The 27080-nt window shown below is 38.7% G+C and overlaps 2 protein-coding genes across 2 annotated transcripts; one reads left to right on the top strand and one right to left on the bottom strand.

Annotated features, from left to right (window-relative positions):
- Nucleotides 1-7103: 7103 nt before the first annotated feature.
- Nucleotides 7104-17709, top strand: LOC139971954 (amino acid transporter heavy chain SLC3A1-like). The gene is made up of 11 exons (XM_071978811.1): nucleotides 7104-7681; nucleotides 8472-8669; nucleotides 10124-10269; nucleotides 10739-10858; nucleotides 11654-11764; nucleotides 12942-13124; nucleotides 13499-13602; nucleotides 14128-14329; nucleotides 14710-14847; nucleotides 15496-15618; nucleotides 16182-17709. Exons 1-11 carry the CDS (start codon nucleotides 7321-7323, stop codon nucleotides 16527-16529), a joined length of 2034 nt encoding a protein of 677 aa, XP_071834912.1. The 5' UTR covers nucleotides 7104-7320; the 3' UTR covers nucleotides 16530-17709.
- Nucleotides 16889-26646, bottom strand: LOC139971955 (arylsulfatase A-like). The gene is made up of 4 exons (XM_071978812.1): nucleotides 26202-26646; nucleotides 24238-24864; nucleotides 23498-23750; nucleotides 16889-22554 (listed from the first exon to the last, which is right to left on the bottom strand). Exons 1-4 carry the CDS (start codon nucleotides 26456-26458, stop codon nucleotides 22084-22086), a joined length of 1608 nt encoding a protein of 535 aa, XP_071834913.1. The 5' UTR covers nucleotides 26459-26646; the 3' UTR covers nucleotides 16889-22083.
- Nucleotides 26647-27080: the final 434 nt, after the last annotated feature.

The raw sequence follows: 27080 nt of genomic DNA, 5'->3' as shown, positions 1-27080 counted from the left end.
CAAAGGCTTATGGATTACAACTTACACGTCGGGTGGCTTCCAATTCAAGATTTTAACTCAAATTGAAATCTTTTAAATTTAGAATGTCATTTTAGATGGGAAGACCGTAGATTGATTTTTGGATGAAAACCCCACCTAACTATGACCCGGCAGGATTTCAAACCCGGAACCTCCCGATTGCAAAGCCTCATTGCTTCAAATGCCACTGCCTTTATCCACTCGGCCACAGCACCGGTATATACATTAAGAAGAGAAGGGGTCCCAAAAGGAGTCCCAAAACAGAGCCCCGAAGAACACCATGCACTTGTTAACTTTACAGGCAACACTTGTTAAGCTCCTAGGGAGATATAATTATACCTGCTGAGCTATGACTACCTCTTTTGAAAATAGGAGTAACAGTTTCAACCCTCCAATTTGGCGATACACTTACTACCCGTGGAAAAAAACTTTTAGAAAAATAATACTTAAATGGGGCAGAAAGTTTTTGTAGGTGTTGTTTTCGATGTTATCATTATGTGTTTACTAACATTTGGTTGCTTCGATTTAGGAGTTTAACGAGTTATTGTTTCATTCATTAAAGAACATCTGTGTTTTAATTAATTATTCTACTAACTTTATGCCAAAATTGCAACGTTTCTGTTGCAATTTTGGTGAGAAAAAAAAGGTGGAAGATCATATTGCCCGGCTGGTATTTCCTTGTACGCATTTTAGTATATCCGTAGAAATTGAAGTAAGAGATTATATGACTTACGTTATACTATTTCGTTTACGCTTGATCATATAGAGAGCGCTACACAGAAACGTGTTTAAATTCAATTCTTGCCCCTACGATTTTGTCGTGAGCCTCCAACATCACAAATCGAAGTTTCTCTCCGTGTTATGTGACCATCAAATTCATCTGTGGTAACGACTATATAGTTTCAAACTAGAAATAATATCCTTAATCTTGTGACTTTAAGTGACTCAGATATAATGACTGAGTCTATAGAATTAATCATTACATTCGACCGCTGTCGATATCATTGGTTGTCAACTTCAAAGTTTCAAACTTCTTTGCTTTTTGAATCACGTATATAGCAACGATACGCCCGGAGGCGCACAAAGAAACCAAAGAATGAGTGGTGGGGGAGACGGGGGGGGGGGGGTTGGGGGGGGTAAATGGAATATTAAACAAATGGTGAAGATGAAGACTATAATATGGTGCGATATATTATATAAATTTTGTAACTGTAAACATAGTCCATGGTTCTATTATTGGGTACAGTGTTGCCTACCGTTAAACTGCATGAAAAGTAAATATTTTTAACAATAATGTCTGAAACGGCGGAATTGATGTTACCATCATTTTTTGAGAGTAAAAGCCATTCACCATTACGTCTTTTTTTCTTTTAATTCGCGAACATTAAGATAAACAGCTGAATATTAATAATGATCCATTTCATTCACAAAGTTTTATGTTGCCAAGACGAGTGTCACCATGACGATCGTTGCTATCTTGACCAATACTTTGGCACGAATACTGTGTGACTTTTTTTTATTCACTTTTCGATACAGGTGCAGCAGTATATATAGGGACATCATACTCGTATACATAGTAATCCAAACTGTCCTTCTGAGCAGTATTTCCTTTCCAATTTTGCACTTCCTTAATTTGACTTCAAACATCAAAGGAATACTTAGAATAACTACCGAATGAATAACCGCATGGGAGAGGAAGAGGGTACAAGCATGGAGTAGAGTAATATTTTACACAGTGGATGCAGTCACACAGAAACAATTGTTTTCCACTTCTTAATTGAGTTGAAGCGGCTTTTAATACCTTATGTATAAGACTTGTAAGTTATTCAAAGATCAGTGGCCTCTTGTCAACTTAGTTGACAGTTAGGCACATTTAAGTTTGCGTCGCCCGAATACATATATCGTATAAGTCACATGCATATAAACAGTAACTTTCACTTAATTTGTTTTAGCAATCATAGTTCTCTTATCTTTATAAGTCTGCACCTGAAAAACTTTTAACACATTAATTTCCATCAGTCTTGATTAAGCAAATTCTTTACTCGCTGGCGCAACTTCTGCTCAATTATCTAAACTGCAACAGATCCAGAACACGCGGCTGCTCGAATTGTTCACACGGAGGGTATAAATATGATGTATTTTACTCCAACACTGAAAGAGCTGCATTGGTCAGCAAGTGGAGGTTTCAAAACCATTTTATTTCGGCAAGACGATCCCTTTAGAAAAACATGAGATATAAATATATTTTACTTGCTAGGATATTTTGACAAGATAGCCTACTGCGTTTGCTAACCTTTCTGATGCTTTATTTCCCATATAGTTTAATATATTAAACTTTGTCACCAAAAAAGTCATCGCTAATTAGTTGTAGTGCGCATGCGCACTACAATATTGGGATTACTAGCCCGCTCCATCATCTACATGGCTGGCTGGTGAATGCTAGCTGAACAAATACTCTTCTTAACAATCTCAAATTCACAGGCTGGCTACGCAGGACAAAAATCCAGACCCAAATTTGCAAGGAATTGTGGCGGCGGACAGTTACTTCTGCACACGCAAATAAAATAGATCTCCTTGAGAAGCATACTTCTTCAAACCAATACGTAAAGTTCACTACTTTGGTTCGCTGTTCTCCAATTAAACAAGACAGGTATAACATTTGACCGCATTTGAGTTAAAAAACATACTGCAAAAAAGTTGGAAGCGACAAATGTTAAACGTATTTATCCGCAACGACTCGGTGTTATTTGGTGATCTTGGGTACGAACAGCTAGCCCGTAATGGCATGGGCCGCATGGCATTATATAATACACAGTCCTAGTTTCCATAGCTAGCTGCTCAGTACGTATATGGCGTATATTACGTGTTTCGGATGATGATACACCAGGGCCAGGAAATCGACCAAGCATGCAGTTTTAATAAACCGGAGAGTGTTACACTTGTGCAATTGTAGACCTAGATTTTATTCGTTAGATTAATCGTGCATTAGACCTTCGTAAACCATCGTATGTTCGTAAAATTCCACTAACTAGGATAGGATACAGTAACGTTAACATGTTCAGTGTTGACCAATCAGTGTCCAGGACTCTGTGTATTCTCTGTCATGCATGTCCAGAACGGCTTTGATAAGCCAATGAGGCTTCTTCGCGAGGATCTAAAATACATACATACATTTGTATGCAAATACAGTTTTTTTAGTTGGTTGTGGCTTTCTACCTACATTGCCCTGCTGCAGATCGATATTTTGTCAGTGCGCCTTTAGAACTCTCCACTTCGACAAATCGAACCGGGGGCTTCTCAATTAATTTGATAGAGATGAAGAGTTGGGGCGGGGTGAATGAGAGGGGGGGGGGACTACAATCAGTTGGTTCGCGGGCCGCCTTTTGTCATACTTTAACCTCAGGCTTTGAAAAGTTCTACATCTCTGTCTGAAAAGTGATTATCAAACTGAGAAGTTGACAATTTCCTTAAATGGGATTTCTATGTGTTTCGGGTAGATACCTTTTATATTTCAATATTGTTACCGCAAGATTTTGGCAACTTTCATGCAAATAACATGGTAAGAGTTAATGCTTCAAAAATGACATATGACATTGACTTAAACAAATAAGCCGTTAGTCTCATGTAATTGTTGATTCTATTGAACTATTGTAGTTTCTGCCAACCTTTTAAATTTCAATATTGCTACCGCAAGATTTTGGCAACTTTCATGCAAATAACATCGTAAAGTAGATGCTTCAAAAATGACATATGACATTGACTTAAACAATGAATAAGCCGTTAGTCTCATATTATTTTTGAATCTATTGAACTATTGTAGTCTCTGCCGGTACACATGCTATACCGTATATCATTGCATGGACAGCTGAAACGTTTGGTCCTTTCACGGCACCTGCAATTCTCCGTAATGTTCTTTTGAGCTAGGTATGGCGGAAGTACTGAATTAAAATAACGATTTGGTCCAGTGGGTGGATGATGTAGTCGGTGAAAATGCTCAGGCTAAAATTGTCATTGCAAATAAGTAGGGTATGAATACTGGGCTAATATACCATCCCGGCCACTGACAATCACGTTCGGTAATCATACCTCTTTTTGGTTTCCCTAAAGGGAAAACTATCCAGTCACTCTTAGCGACCTTGCAAAATTGTGAGGGGGACAGCGGATTGCTAAGTCGGAAATGACAAAAACGCGGATCGCAAAGCCGAAGCCAAAGTGAATTAGTCAGGTCCATCAATTTCTATGGTCAGGTCACACATCATGTTTACATGCAAAGTTCTTCAATACCGCCCATATTTACTTTGCGGGGAAACATTTCATACTGTTGTTTTAATTTCTTCCATGCAGGCAATGATGCAGGAAATGATGTCGGATGATATGCCCTCAAAGGCTTCCAAATTTTAGGATATTCTGAAAGATGTAGGACGATTATTGTTTCAAAGGAATTAAATTTGATATGTGACTGCTTTAGACATTGCATTTTATTTTTTGAGAAAAGATCCTCAAATGGCCCCTTGTTATGAAAACCTCCTTTCGGTAAAAAGTACCCTTTTTCAGTTCCATAAAACTGCCATCAGAAACATCCCTGCAGTGCATGTGTATGGCAAGCCATGTGGGCATGGGCGTCAGCAGGTTTCAGAAAGTGAGGGGGACACTATACTATCTAAGCGGAGCGCCACCATTGGTTGGCGCGTAGCGTACGAGAAAATTTTGGATACATAAGACCCCCTAGATCACAGGAGACGGCCTTCCTGAGTCGTTTTTAGTTACATCAGAACCAGATCTGTGAGGAGAAATTTTGTCTCACAAAACTAAATTCCGACAGAAAGTACTGGTAGAAAGATGCCTTTCTGACACCAAGGGAGACGAATTACACAGCGTCCATCTCAAACGAAATATTGAAAAAGTGGCGCCGTCACCTCCGGGATGAGTGGAGTGGTATATATAATACATGCATGTAGGTGCGAGACGTCAGTTGTTATGTGCCCAGGTACTTTAATAATAATAATCAGAAAAAGGCACCGCGCGCAGAGCGTGTGTAGCGCCTAGCCGGCACTCAACAATAAAGATCTACCATATCCGGCGAATACATGTACCCATATTCGTCCGTCCAGTCCAAGGGACTGGAGGTAGTGATATGAACATAGTAACTCATCACCATCTACCTGTATGGCTTACCTAATCCCTTGGAACCCATACAAACAACATGTGTGCAAGATTCAATACACTTTCGAATGGTCCCCCCCCCCCCGAACGAATTAAATGGGCAGATTAAGGATATTGGGAGAATGGGAGATAAATGACGGTGCAAGTGATAGATAGCAGGGGCCCAGGGAGTCCAGATTTCTTGACCTTAAATAGAAAATCGCGCATATGCATGTGATTTTTTTTAATAACTGCTCTGAAAAGTGGGTGGGACAAATGATATGATATCCCCTCCACTTTTGAAAGTGGGGGGGACATGTCCCCCCCGTCCCCCACCTGTTGACGCCCATGCATGTGGGACGAACACAGCATAATATATCTGCGTATTAGTAATTTGAATATATACGCGTATTCATTCGAATATATACACGTATTAGCCAATCATAAGGCTTAACTACATCCGCGTATTAATTCGAATATAAACACGTATTAATTCGAAAACATATGAGGATTTATTCGGATACATATGAGGATTAATTCGAAAATACACACGTATTAAGTTTTGCTGTTGTCTAGTTCAAGTACGGTTGGCCTGGGTGTACGTCAATAGAGACTAACCTCGCAATTTCTCATTTATTGCACTGGCGAGGCAACAATGTGGGTGAAAGCTATTAGACATGCCAGTCTAATTTAATACGCGTATATATTCGAGTTAATACGAGGATATATTATGCGTTGACGAATTCCTAGCATATAGGCCTACAACTTTTCCAGTTAAGGGCACACGGGCTGGACGCAATGTAGGTAGAACTTAGGGCCTATATTCTGGGCGAGGTCAACATATCAAGCTTTACGGAACTTACTTGGACCCATCTATATCTATATAAATATATATATATATATATATATATATCTATATATATCTATATATATATAGGCCTATATATATATTTCAATTATATATATATATATACATTATTTTTCTTTGTCATGATATAGGCTATATATATATATATATATACATATATATATATATATTATATATATATATATATATATATATATATAGGAAAGAATGTCGAAGGGATCTACTGTAGAACGAGAGTACAGTAGTTTCTACTTGTGACTCCCCCCCCCCCCAATATCGCGACACATCACACCTACCCCATTTTTGGGTGTTGGATATGCTACTACTGTACTACTTTATTTAAACTGAAAATGATTGCCTACAAGCAGACTGAAAATGTGTGTTGCTAGGCTAGCACACACTAAGACACTTTTCTTTGCCATGATATAGGCTATATATATATATATATATATATATATATATATATATATATATATATATATATATATATATATATATATATAGCCTATATCATGGCAAAGAAAAGTGTCTTAGTGTGTGCTAGCCTAGCAACACACATTTTCAGTCTGCTTGTAGGCAACCATTTTCAGTTTAAATAAAGTAGTACAGTAGTAGCATATCCAACACCCAAAAATGGGGTAGGTGTGATGTGTCGCGATATTGGGGGGGGGGGGGGGGGAGTCACAAGTAGAAACTACTGTACTCTCGTTCTACAGTAGATCCCTTCGACATTCTTTCCAAAACGGCGCCTCATACAGGAATGTGATCAGGTAGAAAAAGGCTAAAGTTCATTGGAATGTACCAAAATCATAAATAAAGTTTCACAATTTTGGTATTGAGCGTTGGTCATATCCAATGTGATATATCTCATTATTTGAACTCGCGCAGCTTAATAATGTATTAATGTTAATTCTCGCTAAACCTTCGGATGTGGAATATCTTTGAATGTACTTATCTTTGAATATCTTTGAATCATACTACACCATGTGGTAGACGCGTGATATTGCACCAGCCACGTATTGGAGCTGAGCCAAGGATTGCACTGTGTGTAGTATTGTAGTAACGTTGGATTGATTGCATTCCCGCCTATAATCAGGTTATATACTGTGCTTACGTACGTACGCATATGTCACACAGCATGCCTGCAGTCATTTAGTGATTAACCTCACATTGCGTGTAACGTAAATCAAAAACAACAGACTCGCTCTTACTTTTTAAAGCCGTCTTTTCAACCGCTAAAGGTCTCGTCTCATATTTCATACCGCCGCTGTTGTATAAAACCCAAGTTCACAATGGGAGACGACAGAAAAGCAGACTACGAAATGGCACCGACAAGTGATCCAGAGAATCCAGATCCTCCTGCTGAAAAAGCAGAGCTACAGACTCAAGATGATGGCGACGATCAACAATGGTCGGGCTTAGGCAAGGAAGAACTACTCCGTGTTGCGAACACACCTGCATGGAACTGGACCCGAAATATCCTCCTGATCCTCTTTTGGGTTGCTTGGATATTAATGCTGGTGATCGCCATCATCCTGGTTGTAAAAGCACCAAGTTGCCCCGATTTAGAGTGGTATCAAGAGTCGTCGATGTACGGAGTCAACGTGCGATCATTCCAAGATAGCGATGGTGATGGCATCGGTGACCTCAATGGTGAGTCGACATATTTCCGTCATTTGCAAAAGAAGGTCAACCGCCGTTGTCTATTCAGTATGCCTACCCGACCCCGTGCCCCCCTCACCCACTATTACAGTAGTAGTAGTACTAGCCTACACCTTACAACACTAGGCTATAGGCCTATGACTGAGTGACTTCACTGTAAATCATAGCCTAATAGGAATTAGCCTAGGCTACATGATAAAGAAGTCGATGCAGCCATTTTCAGCAATAGTTTAAAAAAAGTGAGGAAAGGAAATAGCACTACGTATAACATAAGAGAAGATACCTTTACACCATGGAAGTGTATGCTGCACTGAATATATCTATGATACGATTTGTCTTGTACATAGGCCTAGCCTAGCTGGGTTCCGCCATAAGCCGCTTCAGCGAGCCAGGGGCAAAAGCCCCTTGCCGGTAAATATATGGCTCTGTATTGAGATAGCTGAAAAAATTTGCGATTTTGTGAAAATGAACTGGATGATGGCAGGACTCAGAGGCTAAATATATCAACTCTGTTAGTCTGTATACTGTAAATGTATCAATCCATATAACCATGCCACATAGGCCTATATGGGTGGATGCTTGGGTTGATTATTAGAAATGTTGTGGACTAGGGGCTGCAAATTTGGACCAGGGTTCCTGGATTGGAATTACCATAGACATACACATCACTTGCTTGGAAGCCTGACATGAATGTCAGGTCTTTAGAAGAATTGTAAAAGCTTTCAAGTAGTTTGCTATGTATATCTTCATGTTTTTTGTGTTTTTGTTTTGGTGTTCTCAGGTTTGAAGAACAGAATTGCCAAGATCAAAGAGGACTTTGGCGCTGAAAACGTTATTCTGAGTCCAATTTTCAAGCAAGCGGCCAATACCACCCTGGAGGCTAACTTTGGTTACAACATTGTGAACTTTACGGACGTCGACCCTGCACTGGGTACACTTGAGGATTTCAAATCCCTTATTGAACAAATCCAGATCAATGGTGAGTTCATTATTTTGTAACCAGAACTGTTTGGTTAATTTATCGATTGTAGCATAATAATAACATAACCAGAAAAGTTTAAAACTGCTGTGTCAGGCCAACTTAAAAAGTTATGGTTTAGTACATACTAGCTTGTGTAAGATGAAGGACTCTGTTTTATATAGTACTGGATCTTGATGTGTGGGCTTTATTGTTAACAGACTTATTTTTTTAGTACTACTTAATTTTCAGGGTTTGCAAGGGCACTGCATATTTAGTACTGAAATAGTTAATTCTGCACAAAAGTCACCAAACCCTTCTGAGTTTACTACTGGGCTTTCAACTATGCAAATACGTTTTTTTGTTGCTTGAAATCACTTTGAAGTAAATTGTTATTAACTCACAGCTCCTATTTCTGTACATAGCTCTGTTACACTCAGGATTTTGGTTTAATAGACTGCCTGCCTGCCTGCCTTATTCAAATGCATGGGCAACATTCTTTAAAGGGGCCCCAGTAAAGTGAAACAGAATTCTTTTCACAGAGGGTGAGCTTGTACCATGTTGTATGAGATTATCATTGTTATGTATACATATACATAGTATTGCACTTGGCCAACTACAGCTCTTTCTGAAACAGTTTCTTGTTTGAATATATCTATCTGGGATAGATCGTGTATTCGTATGGTTGTAATGCATAATTAAAACGTTTATTGTATCCCTGTGGGAAAGTTCATTAAGGACAATTTCTTGCCAAGGGGGGGGGGGGGTGGTTGGTAGGTGAGGAAGAGAGAATGGCAATAAGTCAAAACAAACCTTAGTTTGGCAGCTATAAAGTTGCTGATGTTTAGGGGAATGACAGGTTATGATGCCAAACCTGGCAATATATGCCAGCGTTACTGTAAGCCTACATGTACTGTACATGTACTGGTACTGCTTTAAACATCAAGTAAATCTATACAGACTATAATTAACTTGTACGCAGTGTTGCCTTTGTACAATTTTGATAAAGTTGATAAAACTGCTGGTAACAATTCTAACGAAGCAAAGGGTGCAGCAGTGTTTGTCAGTCTGCAGTTGTAGTTGGACGTTCATGTTAATTGCATATTCTTAGCCATTTCAAATATACCCTTGCTACTTTCACAGCCCCAGCTCTGTGTGAGTAAAATAATGACAGTATTGCTGGTAGAACTTGACTGTACATAGAGACAAAGATTTTTATGAAAAGTACAATTTATATATGCTGCTGGATCAACCAAAATTTAGATATAAAAAAATGCCCTGATCAAAATGTAGATAATGAACTTGACCAGGGAAGTTTCATTTCAATAAATGATTTGAAAGTTCCAAAACGTTTGTGCAATTTGCTGACCAAATTGGAAAACATGCTTTAATATGGAACATTCGACACGACTCTAATGTGTATTGACAATTTATGGCACAATTACTTTTCAACTTAAATGCTTTTCCCCCCCCAGGAATGCACATTGTACTTGAATTTGTCCCAAATCATTCAAGTGATAAACATGAATGGTTTGTGGAAAGTTCAAAGTCCCTGGACAATGAATACAGAGATTTCTACACATGGGCACCAGGTTCTGGTAGTGGACCACCAAATGATTGGGTAAGAGTTGTTTATGAAAGTACCCAAAACACTGGGTTTCTTTCTTTTTTTTGGGGGGGGGGGGGGAGAGGAGGAGTGGCTTAATGAAGCTGTTGTGCACAGTTCATGTAATATTTTAGAAAATTAAGGAAACTGCCAGTGTACAGATTCTTGTCTGCTAGTCTTGACTACATTCCTTGGAGCAAATCTATTGCCTTTTCACAGTGATGGTGGTAGGAGGATTGAATGTGTTGTGCACATTGCAGAAGCTTAACACTTTGGTCATGAAAGAAACTAACATACTGTTGGCAGGTATTTTCATCTTGGTTAATCCTTGAAACTTGTAGCTCTTTTGTGTACCATTGATGTGTATGGCAGCAGGAGAGAGGGGAATAGGTGGGGGGGGCGGGGGGACACATATGCATCGTCATTTCCTCACCACAAATCTGTGAGTTGAAATGTCTCATCTCATTAAATGCTTTGCCCACAGAAAAACTACAAGGGTGAATCTGCCTGGACTCAACTTGGCGAGCAATATTACTATCACTTTTACGAATCTACTCAACCTGACCTCAACTTTAGAAATGCAAATGTTACAGCCAAGATTAAGGTATGCTTGCTTCTTTCTAATCCATCTATACCACATTAAATACAGTAGTAGCAGTGGCTCAGTCCAAGGGCAGAGAGGTATTGGTTGAAAACGGTGCTGTGCATCAGAGTGAACTACAACAGCGCTTCTGATAAATGGTGACCATGTATGATACTTACCATGGTAAATTCTGGTTCCTAGCCAAAGGCAACAAGAGGAGTCTATGCGGTGGTGGTGACGACATGTTAAGTGTGTGTGTGATGCCTGGCTGGTAACTATGGTAACTCACGTACATGGCCGGTACTAGCTTCAGTTTACTCCGCCCTCATGGATTTGTAGTCCTACTAAGAGCACCCACCTTTAGGAATTATAAATATGAAGTATTGGTACTAACGCTTATAGAGAGCCTCGAACTGCTACTCACTATTTGATTTGTACTCATACTGTTGTACTCATTCTGCAGTGAATATACTAACTGTACTTTAGTGTTGCGTGATTCATGTCTTACAGAACTGTGATATAAGACAAAAAAGTTTTGTATCTTTGCAAACTTGAATGTGTCTTGGCCACAGACCACTGCAAAATAAATACCAAAATTACTACCCGGAGAATCTGAGGAGCAACGCATATTGTGGTACAGTAATATGGTATTTTTTTGGTGTTAACCTTTGTTTTTCCGTAGAGGAGAAAGTGCGGGGTGGGGAAGGGGTGGATGGTGAGAACCTTGACTGGTAGTGCTGCTCTTTGTTACTGGTGCTGTGATTTGTATGCAAAGTTTTTGATGTTTCCTCTCTGATTTCTTGTACAAATTTACAGGAAGCTATGAACTTTTGGCTGTCAACCTACAAAGTTGATGGATTTGTTATTGTTGATGCTGACCGACTGTTGGAAGGACCCATCACAACATCATTGGGCCGAAAACGTAGGGTAAGTTTACACAGTGATCTTTCAAATTGTACACATTTGAGGGGTGTTTCATGTTGCTTTCTTGGGAGCGTTGTCCAAATAATCATTTAGTGATTGAAAGCATGACCAGCATAAATATATATTTCTGGGAAACTAAATCTGAAAAGATTATACTCTATGGTTGTGATATTTCAGGCTGAAAAAAGCTGTTATTTTACCCTATGTATGCTCTGCAGCTGTCCCAATCCCATGTGATTGAGGGAAGCAATTTTATATCAACATCTGGTAATCTTTGCTTGGATCCCCACAGTAATGGAATGCCATAAAATAACCTCCCAATGGGTTGCGGTCACAAAGGTGGAGAACAATAGGTCGTGGGTGGATTGTTAGGGGGAGTGTAGACCAAAGGGGTCAAAAGGGCTAGCACAATGGGTTGGGATGGAATGGCGCTATAATTGCTGTGGTTTGGGTTTGTAGCATGATTGTTAAGGGATTTATATTAAGGGAGGGTAGTAATAGAATCTTGTTGGATCATTCCATTGTTGACAAGGGTAGAGATATGGAGCAGCCACTACTGATGATTTTCTGACATCACTAGGATGGCAGACTCTGGTGAGAGAGTACCCAAAATAAAAAGAAAATGCAAAGAATGGTGGAAATACTTAAAAGCAACAAATTTGAGAAATGGTTGTGTCTGCTATAAGCTGAGAATGGTTATAGCATAGTATTGGTTCTATATTGTTGTCGTTTCAATTGACAAGGGGGGAAAAAGTCAGTTGAATCAATTGAAAACTTGTAAGTCTGCCTTTTCAGAAGCAAAGTTTTAGTAATTGCAGATTCAGATAAACATAGAAAGTTAAAAGACGGTGGAAAGATTTTGTTTCTTATCAGTAGACAGAATATGTACTTCCTTCGACAAGTGCAAAACATGTGAACGCCTTCCTTTACACTGAGAACATCCATGAAAAGAGACGTCACCTGTTTTCATTTTCAAAATACTGCTGTTTGGTGGAACAGGGTAGAGTACAGTACAGTCTTGGCCTGCCATGTTAACATTGGTATAGTGACTCAACATATTATTTTCCATTTGTGTTTAAAGCAAGTAGTTACTGATGTTACAACTATGCTAACAGTCTTGGCCTGCCATGTTAACATTGGTATAGTGACTCAACATATTATTTTCCATTTGTGTTTAAAGCAAGTAGTTACTGATGTTACAACTATGCTAACAGATATGACGACGACAATGGAACCAGGAATGGAGGGGGAACCAGGTATGGAGGGGGAACCAGGTGTGGGGGAGGGAGACGTGGATCCGTCCAGTGAGCCTAAACCAGAGACCAATCCTTCTGGGGGCAACGGGATGGCTGATTATGTTCAGGTAACGTCTGCTTCCCATTGCTATATAATTCATTTGATTGAAGTGAAATGTTTGGTGAAATGTTTGGTTTCTCAATGGTTTTTTGATCAAATGATAGTAAAAATCATTGCTGATTAGTATTTTATTTTTTGTGTGGGGGGGAGGAGAGGGTAGGTAGGGGAGTGGGTGGGTAGGGGAGGGGAGGGAGGCAGAGGTTTGGGGAAACTTGTGTGCCTTTGCTTGATCGATTGCCATCGTATAGTGAATAGTATGTGCACGGTTTGTGAGATTTATTAGAAATTGTTGACTCTTGGGAAAACCTCTTTCACAATAAGTTGTTATTTACAGTCCAAATTTGACGAAGTACTAAGTATATATCATGTTTTGTACTGCAGTATTCTACAATGGGAAGTGATGGGGGCCTGTCGGAAGCTGCACAAGGTGTCCTGGATGAACTGTACAGTGTCATGGAAGCAAATAGCTACCTTGGCAAGTTCAGGTGAGATTGCATCATGCTTTCATATCACATGAACAAACTGTACTTACAATGGGCACTTAATTTAATATTCACCTGCATTATAGGCAAATAATTCTTGTGGAGTCTTTTGTGCTGTTTTGCTTTTAAGTTTGGTTCATTGTTTGGAAGTACCGACCAAACTTCTAGCAACAAACAGTAAATGCTCTCTGGTTACCCGATACACACATGTGCAGTCCTAGTTGTATGTGTGACAAAACCATACTGCCGATATATGATGTCGCTCTAGTTTAGATGACCACACATGCAAGTTCCCTGTTTTAGTTTTCGTCAACAACTAGATCACTCAGTGAGGAACATTGCTTATTAGGGTTGGTCGCAGTAAAATGGGACGAGTCTAAACTACATGCAAAACACATTCTTAATCATTCCTGTACTTTTTGGAGCAGTATTTAATCAATACTACTAGATGATGTCACGTTGCATATGGGTTTTGGTAGAGCTGTTTACTAACAATACAGTTTGTCTTTCTTCCTTGCTTTCGTTCAGAGTGTTCATTCCTCAACACAGTGGTGATTTAGAGCAGAACGTTCTCTACCAGAAGGAGGGGTGGAGAGGATTCCCAAGCAGCCTTTCATTTGCAAACCAGATTGGTGCTTCTACGGATAGTTACATGATCAAAGACCATATAACGAAGCTAATTGATGCCAAGGCTAAGGCTGGAAAATCTGACCTCTGGGATAGTTGGATGGTGAGGATCAACTTCTTTTATGGGGAGGGGGGAGAGGAGGATAAGTGGTCTTAGTTTACTGATTTACTGTGAAAACTAGATGCGGATGTAAAAGTTTTACCACAAAATTATTATAAATTGTTATATATTTTGGACGTTGCTCCCGACATGTAATTTATATGAAGGGGAAAAGTGTGTGGGTGAATTAATTCTTAATCCTGATTTGGAACCATCAAATACTTGCTCGTAGGCATTCGTAATTTGAATAATTATTTATTTGGAGCAAAAACTGAGAAGGTTATTTTTGAGAAATGGTGACCCAACATGCCAAAACAAAACCAAAATTTAATGGAAAAACAAGAACAGCTGTGATTGATTTATTCCTTCCCGATCTTCTACAGATTGGACATGCCGGAATCAGTCGATTGGCGAGCAGAGCCGGTAATTCGGCTCGAGCCCTGACCATGTTGCTGTACACACTACCTGGAACTCCGATGCCTTTCTATGGAGATGAGCTGGGTCTTAAAAATCTGTCCTCAGTGAGTATCACAGTCCTTACTCTACGAGTTTGTCGTAGGCAAATCAGACCAATAGGCAATCAGACCAATAGGCAATCAGACCAATGGGCAATTTTGCTGTTTTACTTCCCATTTTGATATCAGATATGACTTTTAATATCTCCAAGACTGGGTTCATCATTTTGACAGGTCAATTCCGTTAAAGGGAAAATTTTCGTTGAGGAAATTTTATTTAGGTCTTTCTTTTGGTTTTCCATGAAATGTAAACCAGTGTATTAGACTTTGATGGGTAAGTTTTAATGAATGTGTTTTGTGAATTTTGGAAGCTGTGTTATATCTTACTGAGCAGTGTTGAGGTGTAAAAAATTCCTCATGTCATAGTCTGCTAACGACAAGGGTGCTATAAACTTTTTTAGCCTTGGTGTAACAAAGTTTGGTCGTTTTTGAACTAGTTTACTTACAAGATGGTCCCAGTAAAACGTCACCAAAGCTCCCAGGACAAGTCGGTCTAATATCTTCAATTTTCTTTTGAAAGAATCAGTTCCTTAAATTCTTAACTTTTTATATTTTTTTTATTGGGTGGTTTGCATCTCGAAAGAAAAATACATGTATCAAGAACAAAGCTAATGTCTTGCTTTTCCATTTCCTTTTGTCTGTGTGTGTGTGCAGGGAGTTAGTCCACAACTTGCACCATATCCATGGGATAGTTCCAGCTCTGGTGGTTTCACTACGGGCAATGGCACAGATCCATGGCAGGATGTCGTAGAAGATTTAGAAACCATTAACGCAGAGGTAAGCAACTGGGCCTAAAACTTGAATTCTCCATTTCGAGGTGAACTATGCCCAATATCTGGTGGCATCATACTCGACCCCGAAAGGGAGGTCATGGAAAACTTCATCTATGACCTATAGTCCTCTAAAACCGCAAGCTGGTGGGACAGTGGAATGACAATATACTACACTGGTTAAGATTACAATAACTTCTCAATTAAGTACTGGAGACAGCTGTGATTGCGACTATATATACGTCTCTTAGTTAGATAGACAGGTATCGGTGAGTCAGAAGGACTTGATGCACCTTGCAATACCAATGATCATAAACATGTTCTTTTGTATTGATGGATCTTTCTTTACATTGAAGTATAGGGTATTTATCTCACTCGTGTGATGTTTCATGTGATAAATCATACAGCAGAAACGGTTCGTGATTTAGTGTAAAGCGAGATGTCGCTGAAGGGTTTCTCAATTACATTATCTTTGTCCTATGCTGATGTGGTTTTACATGTCTCTCTGTATTGAGTCTTGCATAATTTTGTTTTGCTACAAACTCTGTTCTCTTTCCGTCCTCTCTTCAGACACAAGCAACTACAGATGGCTCCTTCTTGAAGTTTGTTCAGAACCTGTCGGAATACAGCAGCAAACCGTCAATCGCCGCTGGTTCATTCAACATCACATCGATGAACGTGAACTTCTTCTCTTACATCAGGAGCTTCCCAGAGTGGCCCAAGTTCGTGGTCGCAATCAATCTGAACGACGAAAAAGTGAACGATATTTCGGTCTTGGAGAAGAAGCAGATGGGCAAGGTGGTGTTGTCGGCATCAGGGACTATGATGGATGAGATGGTTGACCTAACTCAGCTGTCACTAGACACAAATGATGCGTACTTGATCGAGCTTGAGGAGTGCGAAACTTGTCTCTTTTAATGAAAGACAAGAAAACAAAAAATAGTTAGGCTATTTTGTCCCCCCCCCCCCCCCTTGAATAAGCACAGTTAAATGTAAATGGAGCCTTTGGAAAAATCCTGTTGTTTCTGTTCAATTGCTTTATCAGTGAAATAAAATTAAAGTAAGAACGGTGTGAATTGCCTTACACAACAATAATTTGAACAAATAGAAGTTGGAAAGTGTATTTGGTTTACATAATATTGTGAGTTATGTTGTTAGGCTTTGAACCATCTGTTATTAACCTATACAGTGTACATACCCTCAAGTGTGTTACTTAAATGGACCCTGTGTTCTTGAGTTCCTCTTCTCCAAATTTTTAAAATCAAAATAAAATCTTATCAAAATATTTTCAGGAAGTGCTGTCTGCAACCATATGATTGTGTCATGGCAAGGATGTGTGTGTATTGTCTTTGCAATTCATGTTGACATTCACCGACAATCCAATCAATACTCTGCATAATGAGGACTAAGGAATTGGTACTGCCCATGTATCTTAGACAAATGTTGGCAAAATGCAGTTTCATTGAAACTATAATAGGGAGCCTCAAAATTGAGCAACCGGCAACAATGGTTTAGTGAAAGGATACAATAAAGTGATTAAATAAGAGAGTTTACAGGAATCAGGCTTCAACCATTTTGAAAATGTATACACAATGAGGACAGAGGGGGGGGTATACACAGTGAGGAAAGTGTCAAAGAGTAACACATTCTGTAATTTTGAGGACAGAAATGACACTGTTATGTTATGTACTACAATAATGCTGGAATAATGCTGGAAATACCCTAGGAAGTCAAACACTGTCTGAACATGTTATTTTCAATTCAGCTAAGTGAGACTTCAAATCCAACTAAAACATTAATTTTTACAACTTTTCAACAGATAAATGCTTGAGAACAGAACACAGAATTTCTTAAGTTAGATTTTGTTTTGTAAATGAATGGTATCATCATATGTTTCATAAGGAGAAACCATTTTTCTGTCCCACTTATAAGATGCCCCCAAGTTTGTTGTAGTGTTTTGGAATAACTTGTTAAAGTTCTTTTTTATTTGTGTCCCAACAATTCAATGAAGTCACATAAAAGTATGTGTAATGTGTTTTTGCTTATTTCAGCAAAATGTTACTTTTGAATACTCCAAGAATAAAGCCCTTAAAATTTACATATTTGTTGTTTTTTGTTTTCTTTCAATCTTAATGGACATCTGATTGGTTGGTTGCATTAGTGACTCCATTTCTCTCATCAGTTGCAGAAGAACAGACTTTACTTTTGTTGGAGTAACCTCACAAAAAGATTTTTGAAATGTGGAAAAATATGTTGCTCTTCACATAGAGCAATTTCAAAAATTCAGCATAGACATCGTACATTTTTAAACCATAGAGAGGATGCACCCAGACCCCCCCCCCCCTTACTGGAGACATCTTCAAAGATCCTAGGGCCCACCCCTCATCAAATGGATTCTTGCCTTGCAGTGATAACTGCCAGCACAGTGATTTTGAGATTATACTATATTCCACTATTAGCTTAAACCCTAATGACTGCTAGCACACAACAAAACTTGAAACTTTGCTTTGAGTGTTTTAATCAATTAAAATTTCTTTATAAAACAGGCACCTTTCTCAAACCTTTCTCAGAGCTCTGGGCTTCGACCCCTGGACCCCAAATGGGCCATTTCCCGTGGACCCCACCATGGGCCCTAAGGCAGGCCCATGGATCCCACCTCTAACTTCCGCGCTGCATGCTGACTGATGCCTTGTGCGTTAGTATATCACCCACAAAGTTCAGTTATTTTTACCCCAGGCTCATCCCTGCACAAACTGACTGGTTTATTGACCTAATATGCAATACAACATTTGGTCTGCTAAGAACCACCTTTCTATACTTACTGCCATCATTACAGGGGGTCGATTAGGGAAGGTATGAAAGAAATTACCTTCTTTGACTCTTTGAGGGAAGGTTCATAAATTTGTGAAGGACCCACCATTTTCCTCGAAAATTGATTGTCACACTGGGTTGGTTAAAAAGTAAAACCAAAACTCAGTTATCATCTGTTACCATTCAGTCATATCTATTAAGAAAAATATTGCGACTGAAAGCCTTTTAATATACATATATAAAAAGGAAGTATAAAACAAAAATGAAACCTTGAAAATAAATGCTACAAAAACAAACATTGTTTGTTGAGATAACCACTACAATAATTAATCAAAATATCTAAACCACAACAAAACTTGATTAATAATTTTATTAAATTTAAATTAATGTAGTCTGTGTAATCAAAGCTGCTGCAATACCTCAATACCAATCTTACAAAGAGTCGTGACTCTAGCTATTCCAAAGTGAAGGGAAGTGTAGATCTTCCTACCTAGAACATGGTAGTGTAGTTGATGACTTTACTTGAGTTCATGAAGTTACTGGCAATGACTCCACTAGACCTTATTAAATGAAGTCACTTCTTAAAACTTGGTAAACACAAGAACATGCAATATTAATTCAGTGCAACAATGAAAATGAAAAATGACAATTACATAGCAACCGTATATTCTAGAAATTTGAATAACGACCATTGCTGTAGATTGCAAACAAAAGGTCTTTATTTATAACCTTATAGCGTTTCCCCCTCGTTGGTAAAGTAGATTCAATCTGATTTTCTAAGGCTATAACATTGACCACAATCTATGGGAATGGTTTGATGATCAAACTTTCACGAAAGTTGTAACTCTATGAAGCCTAGTTATATCCTGCTATCATTTAGGCCCAATATCGAGATTAATCATGGCCTTTTTAAGAGACAATTTTTTTCTTGTCTTTACCAATCTTACCGAACATGATTTGTAATTGATCAAACTAAGAAACTCTTTGTTCTTTGTGAAACAAATCTTAGCTCTCAAGTAAAGAAATGAACTTGATGCCACCCTTAACGTTGCGTTATTCAGACGACTCATAGCAATTTTGATCACACATCAAGAAGCAAATCGGAGGAAACTTGCCAGATTTTGGCTTTCACATTCGTTGTTTGCAATGAAATGTCGACTGGACAAGTTAAAGACCTATGTTGTTATTGTCTTTCAATGTTCAAATGGCATCACATATTGAACAAAATCTGATGAAAAAGGCTCCTTTTAATGCAATGTTGCAAAAACTTTGTAAATAATATAGTTTTCTTTCTATAAATATCGTGAAAGAAAAACACTAAAAGGCACATGATCTGATTATGTTCATACAAAGTTTACAGTTTTTTGAGTCCTTCCCTAAAAAAAAAAGGTGGGGTGGGGGGGGGGGGTCAAAAATGTAATATTTTATGACCTAGGTTGATCTAGCTTAATACATCTACACTACCTTGATTTATAAATTCATAATTTTCCCATAAGGAAATTGTATATTGAAATATTTGTTGCTTTTAAATAACAATTTACATATAAAAAATAGGTTCTACATATACACAAAATGCTACGTTTTGAGACTGAAAAAGCGTGAAGAAATCTTAAAATATAATTTTCTTTCTGGAATGTCTGGTTCTAATATACTCATAAAATATCAAAATTGTGACATGATTATCATCATAACGTATGACACTGAATTATTCATCAAATGTGATGGCACATGAACTATCCTTCAAATTTGATGGCAGTTCTGAGTGACCCATCAATTGCAACATCACCTAAGGCCATCCTATGATGGCAATAAGGGTCATCAAAATATGATGTCATTTTTTAACCATCCTTAAATGTGATGGCAACCTGGGCAGTCCTTCAAATGAGATGGCACTATCCGTCAAAGCAATGGCATTGGGAGTCATCACCCAAATATGATGGCACTCTGAGCCATCCTTCAAAAGCGATGGTACCCTGGGGCATCCTTCAAATGTGATGGCAGTGTCGTTCAAAGTGATGGCACTTTGTGGCATTAACAAACGATGATAACACTCTGAGCCATGCAATGGCACTCTGACATTCAAGTAATATGATATTTACATGTGTGCAATAGCACTGATAGGCTAAATTTATTTTCATTTCAAAGTATAACAAAATTCTGATTGATCTCTCAGAAGTCTGAACTGCCTGGAATCAGCTGAGATAATTTGTTTTGCAGCATAAATCACAGATATATCCCCTTTCATAGAAAAAATTGACAACCTGAGAAAAAGAAGACGACTTTTGTAGTAGAAGTAAAAAATTTAGAAAGTGATGTCACACTCAAAGCTTCTGTCCCCGATACAGATCAAGAAAGAAATAAAGCTCCCGACCTAACAGATACTGATCTCAAACCCACTGAAAATAATGATACAACGCGTTATCTTCAGAACAGTTACCAGTCATGTAAAACCTACCGAGACGAAACCGCATACTAGTGAAAAGATACGGTTGGTGAATTGAAAGTTGTCATGTCTCTTATAAATATTCCTTGTATACGTTATCACAATTGTAGCCTAATAGTAATCATTATTTATGTCCCTGATATTAAAGTTCAGTAGTATATATGATGCTTATTTGTCCAGGGATCTATTTGTTTGGTTTTAGTCTACTAATTTGTATCAAGAGAGGAGGAATGTCTAACACACACAAGAAATGTTATCATTCTTGTTATTCCCAGAGGGAAATCTGCATTGATTTTCAGACCAAAAGCTCATGTTTTACTTTCATAATATAACATGCCCTTTTGTGTTCTTATCGCAATTTTTAAATAGCATGACAGGAAAGGTCTAACAGTAACTGTCATTAAGCCCTAATGTATTTTGTATAAGTCATTAATTTACGTTGCTTAGAAGACCCTGAAGTCATCAAAATGGGCAGAATGCAAAGAATTTTTCAGAAGTATTTCAAACTTTTCGATTGCATAATTTATCCGTCCACATCATTTGAAGGATGTTACAGATGGATAACAGTTGACTAATTAGCATATATCTGCAATTTGAAATGGTTTGAAGGTGACTGTAATGCTACAGTTGAAAATCTGAACATTGTCGGCCATTACGATCAATCTAGCACATTTGAGAGCAACAACGAAGGTGATTAAAGGAATGGCTTTAGGCAGAGTTAGAACAGAAACTGGCAAATTTACCCGGTGTTCTTTAACCGTTGAATGAACCACAGACCACCCTTTGCAGTACGTTCAACACCACTTGTCAATGACAAATTTGAAATACATTGTAAACATGTTATCCAAGGCCATAAAAGTCAAAATAAGTTTTTCCCAATAAGTTTTGTATTTGCTTTTGATGAACTGGCCATATGGTCTATGGTTGGACTAAATAGTCTAGCCACTTTCATAGATGGACCCTCAGATGTTTAAATGTTGACTTCTCAAATATCAAATGTGGTTGAAGAGAACAAACTGGACTGAAAGAGGTGGTTTTGCAAAGGGCTGCAGAATGTCCAGATTAATTCTGTGCCCTAAACGTTCATCTGTTAAATTAGCAATGGCAAATATATGCCAGTTATGGAAGAGGGCAGTGGATGTCATTAAGAAGAAAAACAAGACGATATCTTCTACATTACCGTCAACACATCTCAGCCTTATAGATGCAAACATCCGGTCAAAGTTGTTTCATTACCTCTATGTTCGAGGGACGGCTATACAGGTGAGATCGGAAGACCTGTGGCATACCATCGAGGGCATCGCATTGACAGCATTTCACAAGTTGTTCTGTACATCCAGCTTTACAGCAGGGTTGGTACTCTTCATTTTGACCTCTGTTTATTTGTGAAGGTGCCCAGACCATGTTGTAATCAAAGTCTCTTTTCAATTGTATCATCTTCTGCAACAAACCCTCGTACTCGGGCCTGCCAGCGATGTCGAACTGTTCCGAAGGATCCTCGTGGAGGTCGAACAAGAGCGGAGGTTTACGGAGTCTGAAGTTACCCGGTTTGCAATCTGGGTCGCTGCTTACCGAGTTTCCGGCCCCGCTGGTGAAGAAGTGGGCTTTGAACTGTTTGAATCGGACCGCGTACACACCGACATACGGTTCCGGTTCCCCTGGGTAGTAGTAAAATGTCTCCCTTGGGCTCTGGTTGAGAAAAGAATTTGAAAAGCCTATATCATAAATGATGTGAAATCCATTATTTAAGAAAAGTAATAAGCAAGGCTGTTTCCACAAAATTTGAAAAAAATTCAACACACTTTTTTTCTTTCTTTTTTAGATGGTATATTCAAACTCAAGGTAGGCAAGACTGGTCCTGGAGTTAAAAACAGTTTATTCCTTAAGAGAAACTCTTGGTTTGTAAAATCAGTTTCTGTGTGATAATTTACAGATCCTGCTGTTGTCAACATCTGATTCTCTCTGGTTAAAATGCAAGAAGAGAGAAAAAGAGACAAAATTCAATGTGATTAATTAAACATTCACAATATCCAGACAGAAATGGAGATTTATCCCATGTATACACTGATGGATACACTGATGGATATATGATAAAGTCTACTGTTGCTATAAATCTGATGTCCGTCTCAATGGTTGGTCACATTACAGTAGATAACTGTAGCAGTGGTTTTTTTTTTAACAGGGGTTGTAATCGCCTTAATTATAGCCATATTAGTCATATTAATTGTAGATGTTTATCATTTCGATTAAAGAAATCGTCAGTTTCATTCACAGCTCTTGAAATGTTGTGACTGTGTGGATATGTGAGATTGTTTTTTTCACAGCATTTTTCAGGGAAAAATATGACACTAACTGAGTGGAGCACTAAAATATATAGTACTTACCACTCTGGTGGCCATAACATGTCACTGTTGTGCAAAGTACACCGGCTCTTTCAAGAAAGCGGGTAAAATCGAATTCAGTTTCAAAATCGAATGCACAATGTATGTATGAAGACGTACAAATGATCTGGCTTTTTGCCGTACAACGCAAAGCGCCCTCACTTTCTTCAATGCTTCACTGGTTAAACACACAGCGATACACTGTGTCAGCATTCTTCCTAGTTCAATTTCTACGGGTATATTACACTCACCGTCTGCCCACGGAACAAGACTCGTGATATGTCAACACCGTCCAAGGTTGCAAGCGGTAAAGGCGCTTCGGCAATACTGCAAATAGTTGGCAGCAGATCCAAGGTGCTAGCCAATTCAGTGGTATACCCTGGTGTAATCCTGCCCGGCCAATAAGCTATACCAGGCACCCTAGGACCTCCTTCATAGGTGGTACTCTTGCCACATTTTAGGAGTCCAGCACTGCCACCGAGTTGTTTCAGGGCAAGGGCAGGTCTGTGAGAAATGTAGTAAATATAAATAAAATCCTCCAAAGATGCCACACACAACAGTTATAGAATTTCTGATCTATTCAATTTATTTGCAGATCTATCCAAATCGATTCACTACAAGTATATACGTAAATTTTATGACTTGAGTTTTTATTAAATTCAGTGACTCCATCCATTTCCCCCACCCCCCACCCCTCCTGATTGGGTCAATGGATTAACAACTCTTGAAAGTATTTTGTCATACATAGTTGAAGTATCTGACAGGGTTGTATATTCCACGTAAATCTTTCATCCCAACAAAATTCCACAAAATATTTCTAATTAAAATATCACTGTTCACAGTTCTAATATTCCTAAAAATCTAATATTCCTAACAAAATAAAAATTAAAATGCAGTTTGAATTATAAGAACACAAAATTATAGGTGAGATATTAAGTGTTAAGGGGGGGAAAAAAGAGAATAAAATAAAGAAAGTTGACAAAGTTCTTACCCATTATCAGATGAGAAGAAGATTAGAGTGTTATTGTCGATATTCAGAGCTTCTAGGGTATCCATGACCTCTCCAACAGCCCAGTCTAGTTCAGCTAAAGCATCCCCATAGTGCCCTCTTATTGTGCTCTTTGTAAAGTTTTTACCCGAGTAGATGGGTATGTGAAGATGATGGAACGCATAGTACAGGAAAAATGGAGTCTGCTCTTGAGCGTTGAACCTGATGAAATCGGTGGCGAGCGCTGCATATTTGGCATCTAGGGTTAAGAGGTCAACGGGCTGTTCGACAATGGTCGTATTTGCAAACAGTGGGCAATGCACGTATTGCGGCTGGCAGTTACCCAGGTCGCAGGGAGCATCTGGGTAATAGCAAGGCCCACAAGAGCATTCCGCATGAGTATATGGTATGCCGTAATACCAGTCAAAGCCCTGATGACTTGGTTGGTACTGTCCATCTTTCCCGTATCCTAAATGCCATTTTCCAATCATACCAGTCCTATAGCCAACAGGTTTTAATGCCTCAGCGATTGTGGTCTCATTCAATGGTAGGCCACCAATGTCATCTGGCTTGAATGTGTCTGGATATGTACCAGATCTTGTAGCATATCGACCAGTTAAAAGACCAGCTCTGTGAAGGACAATGAAAATGACATATTAGGAATATTTGGTGATTTGAAGTAAATATTAAGAGACTTGTCTTAATTCAAATAATTTTATAAATTTTTTATTTTTTATTTAGGGACTTGCTATTTTCCAACTCATGGAAGAACTGAGAGATTTCATTAGATTGACAGTACAATGTAACTATAGAACATCATTTCAATAACTTTAGTGATCTCATGTGTCAATGTTTTTCAGAGAATTATACAAGTGATAAGTACTGGACAAACAACTACAGATGCAACTGTTCCAAACAGAACTTCTTTATATCGAAAAATTGCTTTGACACAAAATTTGAAGTACTGTACAGTATGATTCTATGTTTACCCCAAGTGACTTTTCATGTATTCTGTAATTTTTATACCCTGACGCTACTTAAAAAAATGTCATTGCCAGGACTATTTCTCACACAACAACATTTCTAGACTGGTCACAGGATGCTATTTATTACATATCACTTATGGTTAAGTACTTTATATTCCTTGAGTATAGATATTAGTGGGACACAGCATGGGGAAGGGGATAAGGAGAGAGGGGTCTCCTTCACCTTTTGCCCAAAAAAAACCCAACTTTAAATGCGATTTTAAAAAGGGCCAGGCCTACATAAACAGTACATGTGTGCAATTCGGACTTAGGTTAAGGTGACCATATTTGCCTGACTGGAATCAGGGACATTTATTTTGCGTGACTGATATAGGGGAGGGGATCCATGGAGAAGGGGTGTCCCCCTCCCCTTTGGAAAATTTTCAAGTACCTAAGGTGCTTAGATGTAAAATGGTGATAATTAGAAGCACTTTTTAAATCAATTTTATTTTCAAAAATGTAGCTTTTTCTTAGATGAAATTTACATACTTTATGAAAGAGTGCTAGGCTAGATTGATCTAGCATATTCCACTTTACACTGGCCCACCTGAAATACTGGTTAGTTCCGTTCTGCGACTGCACACTTGACTAAGTGTTGTTTTTACAATTATTTTACTAATAATGTGGGATATTTTCGAAATTCCTGAACATTTTGACGAATCAGGGACATTTTCGGGGACACTTGTTCATCGGGGACAGCACACTGTAAACGGGGACTGTCCCTGACAATCGGGGACGTCTGGTCACCTTAACTTAGGTGGATAATTGAAAGTAAATAAACTAGTGCAGGATTGATTTGGCAAGCTTAAGTATAGCCTGTAAGTGTAAGAACCTACAATTGTGGTAACAATGTGACAATTCAAAGGAAGGATCATAAAATAAAATAAAATAAGAGAATGAAATTGGCCCAGGAACCTAGCCTATAAACTATGCATACTTTACCTCGAAGGTGTGCATATCGGACTTGAAACGTAGAACTGGGTGAAGACAAGTCCGTTGTTCGCTAGTTTATTTAAACTTGGAGAGTAAGAAGTTGGATGTCCGTAAACTGGAAGGTCTCCAAACCCCATATCGTCTGCGAAGAATATTATCACATTTGGCTTTGCGCAACTGGTGATTTTAGCACATGATAGTATAATAAACAAACCGAAAGAAGAAAGACTTATGTAGTGACGGAAATTAAAGTCGAATGTAGCCATTTTCACTTTCCCTTCTTACGTATTATCAACGTCAATCATATTATCTCAAGCAGTTGTACTGTCAGCGAACTCCATGGGTGCAAAAGGGATAAAACTGGTAGAATTATGGAAAGAGAGCGTTTTGCAATCATGTGATGTAATCTAGGGGTGTCGTCAACTATCTCTTCCTGTTATTGTATGTTGTACTCAACAAAATTGTGTCAACGAAATATGAAAACAAAGCATTTGAGGGTGCATACAGAAGTATCATATCCCTTTCCCCGTGTCGCATTCAGACTACTCGCGCCTCCATGCGAAACATCGAGATCCCTTCCATAAATGGCTAAGATAATGTGTAGCATATATTCTCCCCTGCTAGGGGTATCGTGATACGCTCCTGACGGCGATAGCACAGTCTTGATGCAAGGGGACTGGGGTTGAGAGAGGATCAGTCGGTACGTTTTTCGTGCCGAGGTATTTTCCTGGGTGACTTTTCTTAGTATCTACAGGTGACAGGTCTTACACTACATGAATGCATGAAAATCTGGATTTGGCACAACCTTTGCGAGGGGAGGGGGAGGGCGTAGGTGGGGTGGTGTGGGTGCCATTGCTAACGATTGTTCATTCACTAAATATTGTACAT

This window comes from Apostichopus japonicus, chromosome 8 (assembly GCF_037975245.1).
Source record: "Apostichopus japonicus isolate 1M-3 chromosome 8, ASM3797524v1, whole genome shotgun sequence".
Taxonomy (NCBI): Eukaryota; Metazoa; Echinodermata; class Holothuroidea; order Aspidochirotida; family Stichopodidae; genus Apostichopus; species Apostichopus japonicus.
The sequence above is the reverse complement of the archived record's forward strand: the minus strand, read 5'-3'. Positions and strand labels throughout refer to the sequence as shown.

Excerpts from the sequence above, each read along its gene's own strand:
- LOC139971954 (XM_071978811.1), top strand. The coding sequence starts at position 7,321 with ATGGGAGACGACAGAAAAGCAGACTACGAAATGGCACCGACAAGTGAT. Across the intron at positions 11,765-12,941 it reads CATTGGGCCGAAAACGTAGG|CAAGTAGTTACTGATGTTAC; the intron begins GTAAGTTTACAC and ends TTGTGTTTAAAG. Across the intron at positions 14,330-14,709 it reads ACCTCTGGGATAGTTGGATG|ATTGGACATGCCGGAATCAG; the intron begins GTGAGGATCAAC and ends GATCTTCTACAG.
- LOC139971955 (XM_071978812.1), bottom strand. The coding sequence starts at position 26,458 with ATGGCTACATTCGACTTTAATTTCCGTCACTACATAAGTCTTTCTTCT. Across the intron at positions 24,865-26,201 it reads CCGATATGCACACCTTCGAG|AGCTGGTCTTTTAACTGGTC; the intron begins GTAAAGTATGCA and ends TGTCCTTCACAG. Across the intron at positions 23,751-24,237 it reads TTCTTCTCATCTGATAATGG|ACCTGCCCTTGCCCTGAAAC; the intron begins GTAAGAACTTTG and ends CATTTCTCACAG.